Source organism: Sus scrofa, chromosome 18 (genome assembly GCF_000003025.6).
Source record: "Sus scrofa isolate TJ Tabasco breed Duroc chromosome 18, Sscrofa11.1, whole genome shotgun sequence".
NCBI classification, from domain to species: Eukaryota; Metazoa; Chordata; class Mammalia; order Artiodactyla; family Suidae; genus Sus; species Sus scrofa.
The window spans coordinates 43,233,753-43,252,679 of NC_010460.4; the positions used below are offsets into that span (position 1 = coordinate 43,233,753).

The following is an 18,927-nucleotide window of genomic DNA, read 5'->3' on the forward strand; positions in this document are numbered from 1 at the left end:
AACAGAATAGAGAACTGAGAAATAAACCCTGACACCTATGGTCAATTAATCTTTGACAAGGGAGGCAAGAACATAAAATGGGAAAAAGAAAGTCTATTCAGCAAGCATTGCTGGGAAACCTGGACAGCTGCATGCAAAGCAATGAAACTAGAACACACCCTCACACTATGCACAAAAATAAACTCCAAATGGCTGAAAAACTTAAATATAAGACAAGATGCCATCAAACTCCTAAAAGAAAACATAGGCAAAACACTCTCTGACATCAACCTCATGAATATTTTCTCAGGTCAGTCTCCCAAAGCAATAGAAATAAGAGCAAAAATAAACCAATGGGACCTATAAACCCATGGGACCTCATCAAACTGAAAAGCTTTTGCACAGCAAAGGAAACCCAAAAGAAAACAAAAAGACAACTTTCAGAATGGGAGAAAATAGCTTCAAATGATGCAATGGACAAGGGCTTAATCTCTAGAATATATAAACAACTTATATAACCCAACAGCAAAAAAGCCATTCAATCAATGGAAAAATGGGCCAAAGACCTGAATAGATATTTCTCCAAGGAAGATATACAGATGGCCGACAAGCACATGAAAAAATGTTCAACATCGCTGATTATAAGAGAAATGCAAATCAAAACTACCATGAGATACCACCTCACACCAGTCAGAACAGCCATCATTAATAAATCCACAACTAACAGGTGCTTGAGGGGCTGTGGAGAAAAGGGAACCCTCCTGCACTGTTGGTGGGAATGCAAACTGGTACAGCCACTATGGAGAAGAGTTTGGAGATACCTTAGAAATCTATACATAGAACTTCCATATGACCCCGCAATCCCACTCTTGGGCATCTATCCAGACAAAACTCTACTTAAAAGAGACACATGCACCCACATGTTCATTGCAGCACTATTCACAATAGCCAAGACATGGAAACAACCCAAATGTCCATCGACAGATGATTGGATTCGGAAGATGTGGTATATATACACAATGGAATACTACTCAGCCATAAAAAAGAATGACATAATGCCATTTGCAGCAACATGGATGGAACTAGAGACTCTCATACTGAGTGAAATAAGTCAGAAAGACAAAGACAAATACCATATGATATCACTTATAACTGGAATCTAATATACAGCACAAATGAACCTTTCCACAGAAAAGAAAATCATGGACTTGGAGAATAGACTTGTGGCTGCCCAGGGGGAGAGGGAGGGAGTGGGAGGGATCAGGAGCTTGTTGGGGTTATTGGATACAACTTGGAATGGATTTACAAGGAGATCCTGCTGAGTAGCATCGAGAACTTGTCTTGATACTTATATTGCAACAGAACAAAGGGTGGGGGGGGGAATGTATACATGTAAGAGGAACTCGGTCCCATGCTGTACAGTGGAAAAAAAACTAAAATAATAAAACAAGAAAAAAAAAAGATGGGAGGCATTAGGGCATGTTGACTTGTCAATAGGATTGATATAGGTAGAAGGGAATGGAGATGCGGAAGAGAGAAGCAAAGGAGTGATGATTCTGAGAAGCTGAGAGATGATGAGGTTAAGGGCATATATGGAAGCAAAATTCAAAGAGAGAAACAGTTGAGATTTTTCCAAAATTAATAAAGACACAAAATCTTCAGATTAAGAAAATCTAAATGTCTCAAACTTGATTGATAGAATAATCTAGAACTTTATAGATTACAGGGAAATCCCAGGATACCAAAGGGTAAGCAAGATGCTAAAAAAACAGGTTACCTGCAAAAGGACAGCATTAGGATGAAAACCAACTTCTCCTCAGCAAAAAAGAGACGAGCAGATCATGAAACAATTTCATCAAAGTGCTCCGAGAAAATTACTGCCAACTTAATTCCATATATAGCCAATTGTTGTTCAAAGCAAGGGTGAAATAAGATATTTTCGGACAAATGCCAAGAGTTTCCATTCATAGATCCTCACTCAAAGATATGCTAAGGGAGAACATACCCCCCCTTTTTTTTTTAGGGCTGACCCTGTGCCACATGGAAGTTCCCAGGTTAGGGGTCAAATCAGAGCCACAGCTGCCAGCCTATGCCCCAGCCACAACAACATGGGATCTGAGCCACATCTGCGACCTACATCACAGCTCATGGCAACACCAGATCCCCAACCCACTCACTGAGCAGACCAGGGATTGAACCCACATCCTCATGGATACTAGTTTGGTTCATGACTGCTGAGCCATGATGGGAACTCCAAGGGATAACATAACTTCTGTTAAGAAACATACCGAACCTAATGGGAAAGGACAGGATTCAAGAAGCCATGGTGAGCAAGAGAACTGGGAAACATGAGCTAGTCTAACCAAGCTCTGTCTATAAAACAGTAACAGGATGACTAATTTCAGAGGACTTAAAAACGGGATGAAAAAGATGACATAGAAGATCAGAGAGTAAAATAAGGAAACAAAAAAGATTATTGTAGAATATAATGGAATAGAAAAATAAAATAAGAAGTATTAAAAACAGGTGGTTTTTAAGAAAGATTTATGTAATAGGCAAACCTTGAACAATGGATCAAGAAAAAAGGCACAAACAATAAAAGAGAGGACATAAATGCAGATGTGGTAATGGTATAAACGAAAACCTTGAGAATACTAACTTTATACCCACAGAATTAAAAGTAATGTGAAATGGGTAATTTTCTTAAAGAATATAAATTATCAAAAATGACTCAAAATGATACAGAAAACCTAAATTCAATTATACCCATCAAAGAATTAAATCTGCAGTAAAATATCTCCTCTCAATACTCACCGATCCCAAATGATTTTATTAAGTTTTATCAATTTTTTTTTTGGGGTCTTTTTACCTTTTCTAGGGCCGCTCCTGCGGCAGATGGAGTTCCCAGGCTAAGGGGTCTAATCAGAGCTGTAGGCACCGGTCTGCACCAGAGCCACAGCAACGTGGGATCCGAGCCGCATCTGAGACCTACACCACAGCTCACAGCAACGCCGGATCATTAACCCACTGAGCAAAGCCAGGGATCGAACCCGAAACCTCATGGTTCCTAGTCGGATTCATTAACTACTGTGCCACAATGGGAACTCCAAGTTTTATCAAATTTCTAAAAGGCACATAATCTCTAGCCAATATAGGCTATTACAGAGCAGAGAGGAGAAAAAAAGAAGAAAAGCTCCACAATTCACTTTATGAAGCTAATATAATCTTAACTCAAGAACCATATAAGAATGGTACATAAAAGTAAAATTAGACATCAATTTCAATTATGAACATGAACGTAAAAATCCTTTTAAAATCCTACTGAAAGTAGCATCAGGTTTAAATGTCACAACCAAGAAGGGTTTAGTTCAGGGACTTGGGGTTGTTGACGTATTACTAGAATTCACACAATAACCCAAACAAGAGAGAAAATCACAAAATCATTTTAAAAGTTAGAATATCAGCAATTAATAAAAGTCCCATCCATTCAAAGTAATAGCACCTAGCATGCTAGGAATCGAGGGACTCTTCTAAACATGGTTAATTAAAGATATCTATGATACACATATAATAAACATCACATTTAATGATAAAACTTTAATTTCCTTTAGAGTCAGCAGAAAGATAAGGCTGCCTGCTATAAATGCCTTCCTTTGGGCATTACCCTGCAGGGTTTTAGCCAACATAATAAAACGAGATAAAGGAACCCATAATATGTGACTGGAAGAAAGAAACAGGTCATCAAGTTTGCTTAATATAAGAGCAATATGGGAGTTCCCTCCGTGGCTCAGTGGGTTAAGAACTGCTATCCATGAGGAAGCAGGTTGGATCCCTGGCCTCACTCAGTGGGTTGCTGTGAGCTGTGGTGTAGGTCACAGATGCGGCTCAAATCTGGTATTGCTGTAGCTGTGGCGTAGGCTCACAGTTGCAGCTCTGATTCCACCCCTAGCCTGGGAACTTCCATATGCTGCAGGTGTGGCCATAAAAATAAGAGCAATATGAAGAAACCAGTAGTAGCATTGCTATCTATCAGCAATAAATCATGTTGTTAAACAATAAAAAATTAAAGACTCCATTCACAACCTCAGCAAAAATCAACAATAATTATAAACTAATTAATGACAAAGATAAGGAGATCTTTTGTATTCATGTATGGCAATCTCAATATTATAAATATATCAATTATCCTCCAAATGAGCCTTTAAATCCAATGCGATTTCAATCAAAGTCTCCATGGTGGTTTTCAGAAAACTTGACAAGACACCCCTACCATCTGTACGAAAGAATGGAGCTCAAAGAAATAGCCCTATTAATTTTGAATAAGTAGAATAATGTAGAAAACGCATATATCTTGACCTTATATCAAGACTTACAGAGTTAACGAAAGTAAAACACCATGCAGGATGGGCAAACAGACCAGTGGTACAGAGTGGAAAGGTCAGAAACCAAATCACACATACCTGGAGACTTGGTGTGTCTCAGAAGTGGCATTACAAATTAGCGGAGGAAGGATGTCAGAGAGAGAATTATTTCCCAGTTCCATCCACCTATCCACCTGCTCCTTATGCCTTCATTTATTTAATACTTACATGCTGATCGCCTACTTTGAACCTGGCACTGTACGAGTTCTCGGATACACAAAGTCAAAATAGATCAGAGGGGCAAAGACCTTCCTATTCTCAAGGATCTCATCAATGAAAATAAGTAGGCAACATAATAATTATCCTATGGTAGTACATTGGAAAGAATACCAACTTCTTCCTGAGAGGGCTGAAGAAAATAATATTTGAACTGAGTTTTGAAGGATGGATAGGAGTTCACCAGACTGGAAAAGATGAGCTGGTAGGGAACGAATGACGTTGACTGGGGAGGCTGATGACCTGGGGAGAACGTTCCAAGAGGAGGAAACAGCACAACCAAAGGCCAGTGACAAGTCTCAGACACAACTTAGAATAGATTTACAAGGAGATCCTGCTGAATAGCTTTGAGAACTTTGTTTAGATACTCATGTTGCAACAGAAGAAAGGGTGGGGGAAAAAATGTAATTGTAATGTATACATGTAAGGATAACCTGACCCCCTTGCTGTACAGTGGGAATATAAAAAAAATTATTTAAAAAAAAAAAGGCCAGTGAAAGTGGGTTTGGGTTAAGGCATTCTTTTCTTGTAGGTCATGCAAAAAAAGAAAAAAAAAACGAGCAAAAAAAAATTGTCTGGAACATCTCCGATGGTTAAAGAAATTGCACGGGAAAGAATAATACACCGTGAGGTAAAAATAAAAACGCAATACTTAGAAATTAGGAGAGTAGCTACGATGTTTGCTATACATTGACAAAACCACACTGGTCTACTGAATGCTTCAGGAAATACAGGACATGCTCATCATAGATTTTCTAAAATTTTACTCTTGGCCATATTTTAAAAAATGATGAAGCATAAAAATTGCATTTAAGGAGTTTCTATTGTGGCTCAGTGGGTTAAAGACCCAACATTGGTTCTGGAGGGTGTGGGTTTGATTCCTGGCCTTGCTTGGTGGGTTAAGGATCTGGTGTTGTGGCAAGCTGCGGCGTAGGTTGTGGATATGGGCGTGGATCTGGTGTGGCTGTGGCTGTGGTGTAGGCTGCAGCTGCAGCTCCAATTTGACCTCCTATCCTGGGAACTTCCACGTGCAGCAGGTGCAGCCATAAAAAGAAAAAAAAATTTCCTTTAATGCTTATTAGCCCTGCTCAGAATTACCAACATCCTTTCATATCAAGGTATCCCCACTGCCTTGCATCTCACTTCTTCAGCTAAACAAATGCAGGCAGATGTTTTTGAACAGCAAATAGCTCTGCCTAATAACCCCCCAAATACACATGCCCAGAAGTACAGCAAAATGGGGGCAGAAGGGAATGCAAAGTTAGTTAAACATTATTTTAGGCCCACTGCCTAATTTCCTCTTTGTGATGGGCCATTGTTTATTTTCATGGCTGATATATTGTTCAATTTTCTTTTGGGTTCCTGAGGACAATCCCTAGACCGTAGGCTCCATGTAAAGGCTGAGGGCCTGCTCTCTGAACCCATTTTATTTGGGATTGAGTTATTATGCTTATTCTCCCAAGGAAATCCCCGTATCTTAAAAAGGCACTGATCAGCTTTTTCCATCCTCTGAAGTTTATTGATTTTCAAGAATATCTTTTCAGAAAAAAAAAAAAAAAAGAACATTTTGCAAACTTTAGGGCCGTAACTAAAATACCCTAGACAGGAAGAAAATACCCCAGACAGGAAGAATGTCTGTCCAAGACTATTATACCGGGCCTGGTCTGCCTGGAATTCAAAAACCACACCAAACAGAAAAAAAAGATGATATTACAGGAGATAAGGTCTATTTGACAAATAGCCCAGGAATAGCCACTCTGTAAAAACAAGAGCAAGAAGAGTTGTCAAGAAAAATCTTAGGCGTTTAGCAAGTATTCCCCCAACTTGACTCTTTCTAAAGGAGCAGGATGTTTTGTGTCTCACATCTGCTGAATCTGGAAAGCAGTATTCCCTGGTGGCTTCATAACAAGTATGTTTTGATGGGTCAATGTAGACACCGCCCAAGTGTATAATCAGCTTAGCCCAGCTTTCTAGACCGTTAAGAAACAGAAAGTGCTATGGACGATGTGTTACAGTTGAGAAATGTTGCTTTTCCTTATCAGTACACATCAGGGCTTCTCAACCTTGGCGCTATTGACATTGGGGCTGGATAAATCTTTGTGCATGGTAGGATGCCTGGCTTTTCCCCACTAGATGCCAGTAGCACCCCCTCAGCTGGAACAACAAAAAGTCTTGCCAAATACTCCCAAGGGGACAAAGGAACCCTGATAGAGAGTCACAGGTATAGACTAAAACCATGTCACTTATATTAAAAATGGGGACTTTATTCTTCGACTTGAAAAGGACTCTTTGGGTCAGAGATAGCTTTTTCTTCGCTACTTTATATTCATTGAAGAGGAGGCTAGAGGTGGTTACAGTCATTTCTCGCTAGACGTCTCTGGGCTTGGGGTTCATCTCATCTGGCTTTTGCCCATAGTTTCCTGAAGGGCTAGAGGACAGGTGGCTTGTCCATGGTCACCCAGATGGTCAGTAGCACTTGGCCTCGCAATCTCAGACAAGGCAATTTCCCATCATCATGTGACATTGAACTTGGGGGAGAAATTAGGTTAAACCTTGGGCTTTTCCGTCTTGCAAGATCAGATGAAATACTGACCTTCAAGTGACCTTTTTAGATGTAGGAAATAGCCGAGGGGAATCACTGGGTCTGTGATTGAAGACTCTAGGTTTTCCTGCAAGGCCTGCGGAGCAGATGCTACGGGAGGGCCAGGTTTCTCGACCTCAGCACCACTGACCCCCACATGTGTCTGTTCAGCAGCTGCTTCAGTACAGTTAAAACAGGATTTCACTTCTAAAACCCTGACTGCCACAAAGCTTTTTTAAGATTCTCTCCACTGCACAAAGTGAGATATCCTTGTGCTGGCTAACCTTCTCTCAGGTTGGTGAGATTATCGGCACCAACATTCTTTGACCCTTTCCTGCTCAAAAACCACCAGCGCCCCCATTGTCTATTGCAAGTTTTCTCAACCTTGGCTCTATTGACACTGGCTGATAACTCTGTTATGGAGACTGTTCTGGGCATTGTGGGATGTTTAGCAGCACCCCTGGCCTCGCTAGATGCCATTGGCATATGCCAGGCATGACAATGAGATATGTCACCCCCCCACCACCCATAGTGCCATCTATCCCCTGGGGAGCAAACTTGCTCTGGTTGAGAACCACTTAGCAGAGGAAGAGCTCACATTATGTCACCACTGTCTTTCTGGTGCCTAGCAGGGCCTGGTACACAACTGGCCCTCAGTCTATATTTGCTGAATTAGGGGAAAAAAAAAAAGTCTAAGTGCTTTCCTCTTCTTAGAACTTTCAGAAATATCCAACTAGTATGTACAGTGATCACTGGTGTGCTTTTTTTTTTTTTTTACCCCCACAAAACACAAAAGGAGTATTTCTCCAGACTTAAAAAGCCAGAATCAGCTATTTAGTCATTTACAATAGTCCCTTTGAATGACATGTTCTTTGGCCTAAAACAAACTGAGTATAAAATTAATAACAACTAAGCACTTGATATAGACTGGACTTGTTAGTAGATGATTTACATTTATGGAACAGCTTGGCCAAGCTACTGGTGTGTGGCCTACGTGAGGAGTCTCTCTTGGGTTTGCTGTCAAAGCCTATTTTTCTCTCCACCAGGCTCTACTGGAGTGCAAAGGATTTAAATGACAGTGTCCCAGTATTTATTAAAAAAAAAAAAAAAGTAAATGCCAAGGAGGTAGAAGATAAGCTTTATATCATAACCTGGAGGAGGAGAAGGAAGTACTCACCTACTGGAAAGCCTTTCCAAAACTTTTCCTCGCTTCACCCTGCCATGAAGGAAATGCCATTGGAGAAAGGCCTTGTGCTACCGGGTCTCAAGCGGACCCCTTTCAACCATGACTGCTAGATTAATTAAGCTGTCGTTTTCATAAAGAAGCCCCTTTGAAAGTGAGCAGGTGCTATCTGTGGAGCAATAGTAAATCCTGGTGAATCACAGAAGAAAAGGGTTTTCGTGCACCTTCCAGGGTGGTTTGCCAGGACGAAGGTGATAGTTCAAGTTAACCGTAATGTGTAGCCTATTTGTAGAATGCAAAGACTCGAGATGGACTGGTGAAGGAGAAGCTAAGCTCTAGAAACGAGGGCCAGCGGGTCTCAGCAGAGAGTCCCATGGAGTCACTCGGCAGACAGAGCAGTGGGAGGGGGGCAAGAGAACCCATCGGGGGGAGAGGGTGGAGAGTTTGCCAGATACAAGCCTCATTTACTTCCCAGGTCAGCTGAGGCTGGTCCTGGCTCCAGAATGGCACAATGGCAATGCGTACACTTGGTAAATGAGAAAACCTGAAGAAAAGACATCTTCCTTATTCGCAGACAGATGACAAGACTTACCTGTGCTGCAGAACGCCTAGGCTTGCAGATACTAATACTAATAATAACATCAGAGCTGCTTCCTGATTTCCTTTAAGCAGAACTCAGTGGAAAGAGGGGATGTCAAACTTTAAGTGGAATTCTTCAAAACGAGGAGAAAAGGGCCAGAGCGGTGTCTCCAGCCTATCGGCCTGGGAGGATTCCCTTCGTTCACAATGACCTGGGTACCATCCATCCTCCAGACATCCCAGAGCCCCGTCCACGTAGGTACAGAGGTGACCTCCATGGCCAGAGTTCCCTGAGCACAGCAGACACCTGGTTCAAGTCAGGCTATCCTCATTCTCTCTCGGGAAATTTTGAATTGGGATTTTTGTGGCTGGGCCTTTGTAACACGTAAACCAGGGAGTTATCATCAGCCGCATTCTGCAGACCACATGGACTGAGATAGTTTTGCAAGGGAGAGAACAGTGAGGCTGATATCCAGAGACCAGACAGCAAGGAATGATGGGGGGAGAGAGAGAGAGAGAGGCAGGGATAGAGAAAGAGACCCTGGGTCCAGGTGTACCCCAGTTCCAGCTTCTTCTCTGCCTGAGTTCTGAGCAGTCTTTGGGGGCTCTGTGAGACCTTACTGTATAGTAGCCTCTTATTTTGCTTAAGACAGTTTCCTAGGGTTCAATGACTTGAAAATGAGAGGTTTCTAATCATTATAATGGTGGAATGAGGCTATAGTAGGAAGCAGAGAAAAATGACTTATCTTCGTAACACTTTGGGAGCAGAAGCTGTATTTTCTTCATAAAGCCCAATATTTCTAAGTCTATTTATTCCAGGTGTACTGAGTCTCTCGTTTTATATTCAAGGCAATGAAATTTGCCTTTCCTTTGAATTGTTCCTTCCAGACTTATTTCTGCCAAAATAGCCTTTTTTGATTATAAAAAAGAAAGAAAAAGAAAGAAAGAAAGAAAGAGAAACAAGGTAGAACTCACAACCATTTCTGAAGCTGATTTCTGTTTGTGCCAAAGTGCAGGCACAGAATCCAACTGTCCTGCTCCTTGGGCGCTCGGGAGCAGGACCAGGACAGGCGAAGGAGGGCGGTGGTCCCCTACATCCCCAAGGAATGCAGGTGGGCAAAATACTGGGGGTGAAAGCCTGGCACATCTTATGAGGTCAACAAGAATGAGGAAAAGCAAGGGGTTTGTCGGTGGAAAGCAAAAGTGGCTTGTTCTACAGCAAATGACCACTAGACCAATAAGAATGCAAAAAAATAAGAAAGCCAAAAAATAAGAATGCAAAAAAAATAAGAATGCAAAAAACCAATGCCAGGCCTAGAAACCATCAAGGAGCCACAAAACCCAAACGGGGAGGTGGTGGTGCTGCCATGTCCAGGATGGGTGTCCCAGCAGCGCACGAGGACATGCTCTCAGCCTCCTGGACTTCTCATCCTGGTCCCCAGGATCACAGGGATCGGAGGTGTGTTCAGCAAGAGCATGATGTGTGAGCACGTGTGTATACACACTGCATGACGGGGACAGGATGCGATGGCCTCAGTCTATGGAGAGTGAGAGACAGAAAAGAGCAACTTGGGCAACCATTGAAGTCCGGATGGGAAGCTAGGACAATGAGAGCAAACCCGGGCGTGTGTCTCCCGGCCCTGCCTGGGTGTAGGATCCCAGGTAGCTGTGTGGCTGGACCTTCTGGCTGGAAGGGTGACGAGAGCTGGCCTGACACTTGGATCCGGTCTCTGTTTCCCAGGCGCAATCAGTGACCCTGGCAAGGACCCACTACCCACTACCTGGAGCTGGAGGAGCACAACTAACACAAGCACAAGCAGCCCTAAATGAGGTCAATCTGGGAGAGGGGAGTCGGGGGCGGGGGTGGGGGGAGTATGATCTTAGGTAGATGGGCTGGGATGTACCTGCTCCATGTGCCGTCAACCTATTTACTGACTGACTGCTCTGGGCCAGGGTCTGTTTGCGACACTGCGCTTCTGCAGGAAGTAAAACAGACAAAACCCCCTCTGTCTCTACCCCTTTGCCTCCCCACCCAAGGGGCATGTTTCTCTCTGATAAGGGAAAGGCAAACACTTAAATACATGTGTACGATGTCAGCTGGTGATCAGTGCCATGGACAAAGTAAAACTGGCAGAGGGCTGGGAAAGGGATGGACGGGGGAGAGAAGGGGATCGAAGGGAAGATGGAAGGGGGAGGGTTGGTGAGGGATGGGGGAGGGTGGAGAACACAGGTGAGGTGGGGGTAGCGTGGTTTACTCTTCAACTTTTAGAACTTTCTGGACCTCTGCTCTCCATCCATATCCCATATATAGAGAGAAGCGTGTCCCTGAGTGCCTTGGTGGAGAGAGAGAGTGCAGGAGAAGGAGTGTGCGATGTGCACACGTACGCACAAGCACACGCAGCCTCGGAAGGCTGAGAACAGGAGCGTGCCAAGCAGAGAAAGTGCCCAAGGCCAGCAGCCTGCTGCCGTCCGCCCTCCATCCCACCCAGCTGACTCTCAGGGGTGAAGCAAGCACTCCTCTCTCTCCGGATGGACTCTTCCTTGCACCCTGTTCACTCCTGGCTCATTTCTCACTCCAAGTTCTGACTCTTGTCCTTGGCACCACCTGGAGGGCTCTTTCACTGTTTTTTATATTACATCTTGTTGGCCAGAGAGGAGAAAGAGATGATAGAAAAAAAAGAAGGATGTGAAGAAGTGAAGGCAAGAAAGAAACACAGAGACAAAGTTAAACACCAAAATACGAGAAAAATGAGAGACACAAAAAGACGACCGATAGGGTAATAATAGAAGCTGATCTTACTGGGTGCCAGTGACCTTAAGGGATTACACGTATTCCTTAAACTTCACCACACTCTCATTTTGCAGATGAGGACATCGAAGCTCAGAGAATTAAGCTTTTTGCCAAAGAGCACGTCATGGCCAGGAGTCCCAAGCTGGCCACGGCTACCTGATCGAGGTGCTAGTGGGGAAGGAACACAGTTACCCAGACTGTTGGGGTGTGGGCTTTTCACTGACCTGATGATTTCCAAGCTCATCTGCAAGGTGTCCTCGGGGCGGAGCATCTAAAAGGGCGCTATTCTACCTACAGGACAGTGCCTCTCTAAGTCCAGCGGATAAACAGAGATGCGGACGTAAATGCGTTCAATAATGGAGTGGTTTTTCTGTTTGTCGGTTTTCATTTTAGAGAGGAGTCTATTCATGTCATCATTCCTTCAACAGGTTCTCTTACTTCCTAGTACCTACAGGAACTCTCATCCTGAGAATTTAGTTGCATGTGCATACGGTATTGCAAGGTATATAATTATTGCGTGGAAGGAGGCACGACTTTAATTTGCTTCCGAAAGCTTTCATTTCCAGAGCTGAATTTTGACTTTTCCTAGACACGTTTTGTTTGGAAAGCAAGGGCAGTAGATATGCCCGCGGGGCAGTGATAGGGAACCTTCTCAAAGAACGGAGGGCGAGGGGTTCCAGCCTGCACAGTGTCAGGAGTTTCTTTCTACTCCTTGCTCTTTTTTTTTTTTTTTTCAATTGTAAGTATTGTATTATTTTTTAAATTAAAGTAGAGTTGATTTACAATGTTGTATTGGTTTCTGGTGTAGAACAAAGTGATTCATATATATTTATGACATATATATCCTTTTGCAGATTCTTTCCCATTATAGGTTACCTATTCATTGCTCATGATGAAGCTCCTAGGGAGAGCGAGGAGGGTGAGGAGAGGGCTCTTTACCCAAGAAGAGTCCTGACTGGGGCCAAAGAAAATCTTGCTACTATGTGGGGCATCAGGATCTGCTGGCAGAGTCAAATCTCTGGCAGGAGGCCTCTAGGTGAGGCGTGGACAGGGCCTAGCAAGGCTTATTTGCTGATAAGCATGAAAATGTGATTACTTGCTCTTCTCATTGAACGCGCTAGGCCAGACACACAGTATCCTTACACAATAACCCAAATTATGAATCAAGAAAGTTGGAGAACAAAGCCTACTAGAAGTTACTATAAATAAAAGCTGACTGCGAAATGAAGAGACACAATACATTCCAAGCAGACGTCAGGGGCTTTTGATAAGAGCTGTCTCTCTTGGGCGAGTTCAGTGGCATGGTACTAAAACCTCACTGCTCTATTTATAGCAGGGACCTGCTTTTAGAATGTTCTTCTAAAGACCATGCAGCCTTCCCACTTAAAGCTGGCTGAGGGTGAGGGCAGAGCTGAATGAGGGTGGAAGGGGTGAGGGGTGACAGAAGGAGCCGCCCCCTCTTGCCCCCGTCGCACATTCTTAAGGACAGTGGCACGAGCAGTACGATTGAAAGCCACAATCAACTGACACAGAGCCTCCAGGGTCTGGCTTGTGTAGTCCTCTGTCAAAATCACAACGTGGCTGTTCTCTGCCTTTTCTTCTCTCGAGAGCAGTAAGTGAGGAGAGAGCAGACCTAATGGATATTGACTTCTGAAGCACACATTTCAAAAGCTGTGGGTGTTTTTCAGGGATAAATAATTAATATAATTAACATGTTAGCAAGAGAACTACGTCAGAAAAGAAGATTCCACTACCTTTTTGTTTTAAATGTCTTTATGTGCCATGCAGAGATCTCCGATGCAAAAAGACTGAAATTGGTTTTGAAAGTATCCATCAACTAAACACACAACCTCAGGCACCACATCTCTAGAAAAAGGTAGCCCCTGCCAATGTGTATTGCCAGAGGGCAAAATTCCAATCATATCTTCAAGCCAAGAGGACTGGAATTTTCAAGAGGCAGGAAAAGAAAATTCCAAGTCCAAGATCCAGCCTCCCATTCATGGGAATGTATCTATAGGAGGCGAAGAATCAGGGATTTCTGCCCAAAGTCAGAAAAACACTTTCTTAAGGCAAGAAAAAAAAAAAAAAAGAAAGAAAAAAAATTAAAAGAAAAATGAAAGAGGGTACAGATAGAAAAGAAGAAAGAGAAAAAAATATACATTCGACCCGTCCCCTATTCAGTGATGTCCCAAATTAGCCCTGTCATTATTCAGTGATGGGAGAAATAACAGGAGCCTTGGCGTGGATGAGGCCCTATCGAATGCAGTTCTTCACCCCCATGCTAAATCTGGAGGGCTGAATACTTCCATCCCTCAGTTCAATTATAGCAGGCAAATGCCTGAGCTGCTTGCTTTCTAAAAACAGAAGCAGGGCAAACAGACCAAACTAACACAAATGTATATTTAATAGACTTGCTCATCTGTCCTAGGAAGGATAGGAAAGCAACAGAATAACAGGTTTTCCTGGTCACTTCTGACAAAGGGTGATCTAGTTCCAACAGTTACCTGGGCTACTGGCCCTAAAGGAAAGAGTTTTAAAAAAAGAATTACAATTTCCATTGCGCTGCCCCCTTCTCTTCTTTTTTTCCTGGCTCCCCCATCTCCCCTCTCTCCAACTTCCAAATTGTCAGCCCACTGGCTGGGGTGAAACCTCTCTGTCCTGTCTCTCCTGCACTCAACAGCATCTCAAACCAGACAATTTGGCATCAGAACCTCCTCGCAGGCCTTCTTGGAAAACCCAGCAGGGCAAAGGAAACAGGCCGTAATTTTCTGAGGGCAGGCCGTTTCTACAAGTGCTAGTCTGAAATGAAGATAGCAGCCTTTCCAATTTATAAATACACATGGGAAAATCCGCTTAACCTCCCACCAGCCCTCTGTATCTTTTTGTTTGGTCTGGTGAGCAGGACCTGGGTCGTGACCAGAAGGAGCCTGGCGAGGCTGCTAGGGGGCACCCCCCACCTCCCTCCACCTCCCCACCCCGCGCAGCCAGGGCACAAGCAAAAGCTACTGGATGATATCTCCCATGGTCATTTGCTATCACAGCTGTCTACACAGAAACCAAAGGAGTTAGCGGCCCTGAAAACAAAAGACAAAACACAAAATGTGAAACGGGCAACTGTTTTCACTTGCTCAGAGATAACAATATCCTTTGCTGCTACTCTGAGTGGAAAAGTACTGCTTGAAAGTCACCAGACGATTTCAAAACGCCCACGATTGGGCTTGCTCTGTTTTTCGGTCACTGGACACAGGAACGTGAAGAGGAAATGGGCCCAATTCTGCAGAACTCGGTTCAACACACATACAGGTGTTTCTCGGCCTTAGCAGGGAGCGAACTGCCGTCTGAAATCTCCCGATTGATTTGATACAAAGCAAGTAGCTCCATGTGGAAGGCTGAGAAATTACTGTCTCCTTAGGTGACCCTCCAAGACCAGAGGGCCCCATCAGCTCGAGCTGCCACCTGCCTTTCTACCACAGGAGAAGAGAACGCGGAGGCTCGCTTACCTTAAAGTTGTGTGTCTTCTCATAGTTGAAGTGGTTGTCGTGGTGTGTGAGGGCGGCCCTTCGGACCAGGGAGGAGATCTGTGGACAGGCAAAGAGTTTGAGAGGGGGCCAGAGAAAGCCGCCTCTGACTCCCACCTTCACCCCCAAGGCCACGGCCAGCAGCTCCTGGCGTTTCCTGCCTTGCTTGGGCTTCCGAACCACAGCGCACTTTTTCTCATTTTCCGGCCACATTTCCTCGGAGAACATTGTGCTCACACCCCAGATCTTTCTAGCTTCCTCTGCGGAGCCTGGGAAGCTCCGCGCTGTCAGGTTTTTTGAACCGCAGCTAATGTGAGGCAGCAGATTCGAGGCAGCTGCGTCCTGTCTGCAGCGAGGCCTCAGGCATGTGACCTGGAAGGGCCGGTTTGAGGGATGGAGGGGGCTCTGCATCTGAATAAGGACGGGCCTGTTTTGTGCTATTTCTTAAGGCCGACGTGTGCTCGGAACAATGGCACACATTCACCCCCAGAAGCTGTGTCCAGTCAGCCACTGAGGAATCAAGGCAGGAGGCAGGGACAGGCTTTATTCCTCCTGCCACTGCGCCTTGCAAAGCAGAGACCGCAAACACTAGCATACTTCACACACCCCAACTAGCTCTGATGTTCAAAGCCTGAGGCTGCATCCAATTATTCTAGGGCTCTGAACCCCATCCCGGGCTGAACTCCAGCAGATGAAACCTTTAAACCCTGATGATTGTTTAATCTTATAGGGGATAAAGCCTGTGTCTCTTTAAAAAAAAAAAAAAAAAAAAAAAACTGCCCCAGCACTTGAAAGCTTCATTTTTATATTTTCTTATGCATGCAGTCAATTAGAACAGGCTGAGCACAGAAGGAGGCCTAAGGGATGATACAGCGTCTGAGCTCTGGCTTCTACAGTCAAAGTTTCAAAGGAAGAGGCAAGATGTCTTGCTCAGGATACCCCCCTCTTTGTCCCTGACTCAACCACAAACAACCCTTCCCCCGACAAGGCAATATTTTTTTCTTTCTTTTTTTTTTTTTATTTTCCCACTGTACAGCAAGGGGGTCAGGTTATCCTTACATGTATACATTACAATTACAGTTTTTCCCCCACCCTTTGTTCTGTTGCAACATGAGTATCTAGACATAGTTCTCAATGCTATTCAGCAGGATCTCCTTGTAAATCTACTCTAAGTTGTAATATTTCTTACCTAAAACCAAAACATCAGTTTTTATCCTTTAAACACAATATTAAATAAAATGGATGTTTAAGTAAATGTTAAAAAGTGTCAAGAAAACATTGAAATTAAACATTTCGGTGTTAATTCTGTTAGTAGCCAAGCTTATCCTCTCTTCGCTCTTAAACATAGCATCTGTTGGGGAGTCTCCCTTGGGATCCTGATTTTCTGGTCCCAGTTCCCTGCATTAATAGAAGTGAAGAAATCATTATGTCTGAGGGGGTAGTCCTAATCTGTTGGCAAAGTTTAATGCGGCGAATGCCAAACTAAAATTAATGCTTTGGGACCTGGAAAGCAAGATGCAGATGGCTGGGCCGTTAGGTAGACAGCACTGCCCAAGAATTTCATCCCATCCTCTATGTGGCCCCATGTTTCAGCCCCTCCAAGCAGCCTTGAGGTGAGTAACAAAAGATGAGTCTTTTCCTTGTGTAACTTTTTTTTTTTTTTCTTTTTTTAGGGCCGCATGTGCAGCATATGGAAGTTCCTACGCTAGGGGTTAAATCGGAGCTACACCTGCTGGCCTACACCACAGTCACAGCACTGTGGGATCCGAGCTGTGTCTGTGACCTACAGCACAGCTCACAGCAATGCCGGATCCTTAACCCACTAAGCGAGGCCAGAGATCGAACCTGCATCCTCCTGGATACTAGTCGGGTTGGTTACCACTGAGCCACAGTGGGAAACACCTCCTTGTGTAATTCTTTACTCCTGGCAAATACTGTCATTCCAACTTGGTTCTTTAGTCTATGCTCTCATTTCATCCTCTTTTTACTTTCAATAAGAATAACAATGTTGGGCTTTTGAGAACAATAACTTAAGCTAGACAAGAGTCAGAATGTGTTAAGTGCACTTAACGTAGTCTTCAGCTCATGTGTGTGTGAAACAAGACTTTTATTCCCATTTTGCAGATGAAGAGATTAAGACAGCAGGGGTAGCTCGAGGACACACAGCTGGTTTAAACAGCAGAGCCAGAACGAGAGCCCAAACATCTGCATCCGGCACCAGTGCTTCTGCACCCGGCATCTCAGTGCCTACGGAAGCGATGCAGTGCCACGTCCTCTACCGTGTCTGTCTGGCCAAGTGCTTTCTCTGAAATACTGGTCAAGTCTGGCCCCTCCTTACCATGCTTGCCCCATAGTAACTCAGACACTTGCTATCTCTGCAGCCCACCTTTTACGCAGCTGCACAGCAGTTCTTAGTCCAGTCACCCCTCCACATCTGCTCAGAGAATGTCCATGATTCTCCATGGCTTGACTGCGTCCTTGCATTGTGGGTTTTTCATGAGCTCACCTTATCTATCCATCTGACCTATTTCCCTAGACTCCCTGCCACAAATCCTACAAAACCTCTTCTCTGACATACGCAACTTCCTGCCTTGGTAGCTCGCTCTGAACTTTAGCGTATTCCACACACTTCCATGTCTACACATCCGCCAACCTTCATGCTCTAACTCAAATGCCGCCCTCTCCAAAACACTTGTCCAAACTCCCCACTGACGGCAACCACGCTCCTCTGGCATCCCATGGTGTTTCCTCTACATTTTTCCTATTGCACTTATCCCCTTCGGACTTAGAGGGATTAATAACAGGTCTTGCGGTCTGCCATTCTGAAAACTCATTGTGACGCATTCTATGATTCACCATAGTTTCCTCCTACAAGAGCATCTAATAAGCTTCCTTGCCATAGCAGGCGCTAAATAAGTTGCCAGCGAGCACCTGTCCATATAGGAAATAAGAGTTCTGGAGGAAGGTGTGCAAAGGTGACTGCGTGGGGTGGGGTCTCGAGCCCCACCATCACCCTGCTTTAGCTTCCAGAGGTGTGAACCTCTAGAGGTCTGCCCTCTTGCTGGCCTCAACCAGCTTCCTTAGCCTCCTTCCCACGGCCCGAATTAAAGGACCCCTGCCCCTCACGGGACTGAGTCAAGGCTTGGTACACCTTTACCGGTCTTCCAGTCCTTAGCCTAGAGGCAAAAAGAGAGAAGGAATAAGGGTCTCTTCCCCAAAGTGAACGGCTAGCGAACCAGACAGACCTTTTGATGGCGAGTCATTCTATTGAAGAATGTATTGTCATCTAAATTAGTCTAATTATATGCATATATGGTTTTACAATCTGAAAAATAACTCCTTAAAAGGAGAGTGGGAGTTCCTGTAGTGACTCAGTGGTTAACGAACCCGACCTAGTATCCATGAGCGTGAGGGTTCAATCCCTGGCCTTGCTCAGCTGGTTAAAGATCTGGTGTTGCTGTGACCTCTGGTGTGGGTCGCAGATGCGGCTTGGATCCTGAGTTGCTGTGGCTGTGGTGTAGGCTGTGAACTCAACTCCTAGCCTGGGAACCTCCATGTGCTGAAGGCGTGGCTTTAAAAAGACAAAAAAAAAAAAAGGCAGTGGGTGAAAGGGATCTCCTTTTCCTTTTGGTGTGTGGGTGGCTGAATATGAGAAGACT

At 44.3% G+C, this 18,927-nt stretch overlaps 1 protein-coding gene across 5 annotated transcripts in view; it reads right to left on the bottom strand.

Moving 5' to 3' along the window:
* The window catches only part of CHN2 (chimerin 2), a 300,407-nt gene that overhangs the window by 24,567 nt on the left and 256,913 nt on the right, over positions 1-18,927 (bottom strand). For 3 of the 5 annotated variants that reach the window (XM_003484050.4, XM_021078571.1, XM_021078570.1), the window contains exon 7: positions 15,251-15,328. The exons of 1 other annotated variant lie outside the window; for it this stretch is intronic. In XM_003484050.4, the coding sequence (XP_003484098.1) occupies positions 15,251-15,328 (78 nt within the window). Of the gene's footprint in view, positions 1-15,250; positions 16,015-18,927 lie in introns of those variants that run through there. One more of the 5 variants, XM_021078573.1, reaches the window with a different exon arrangement.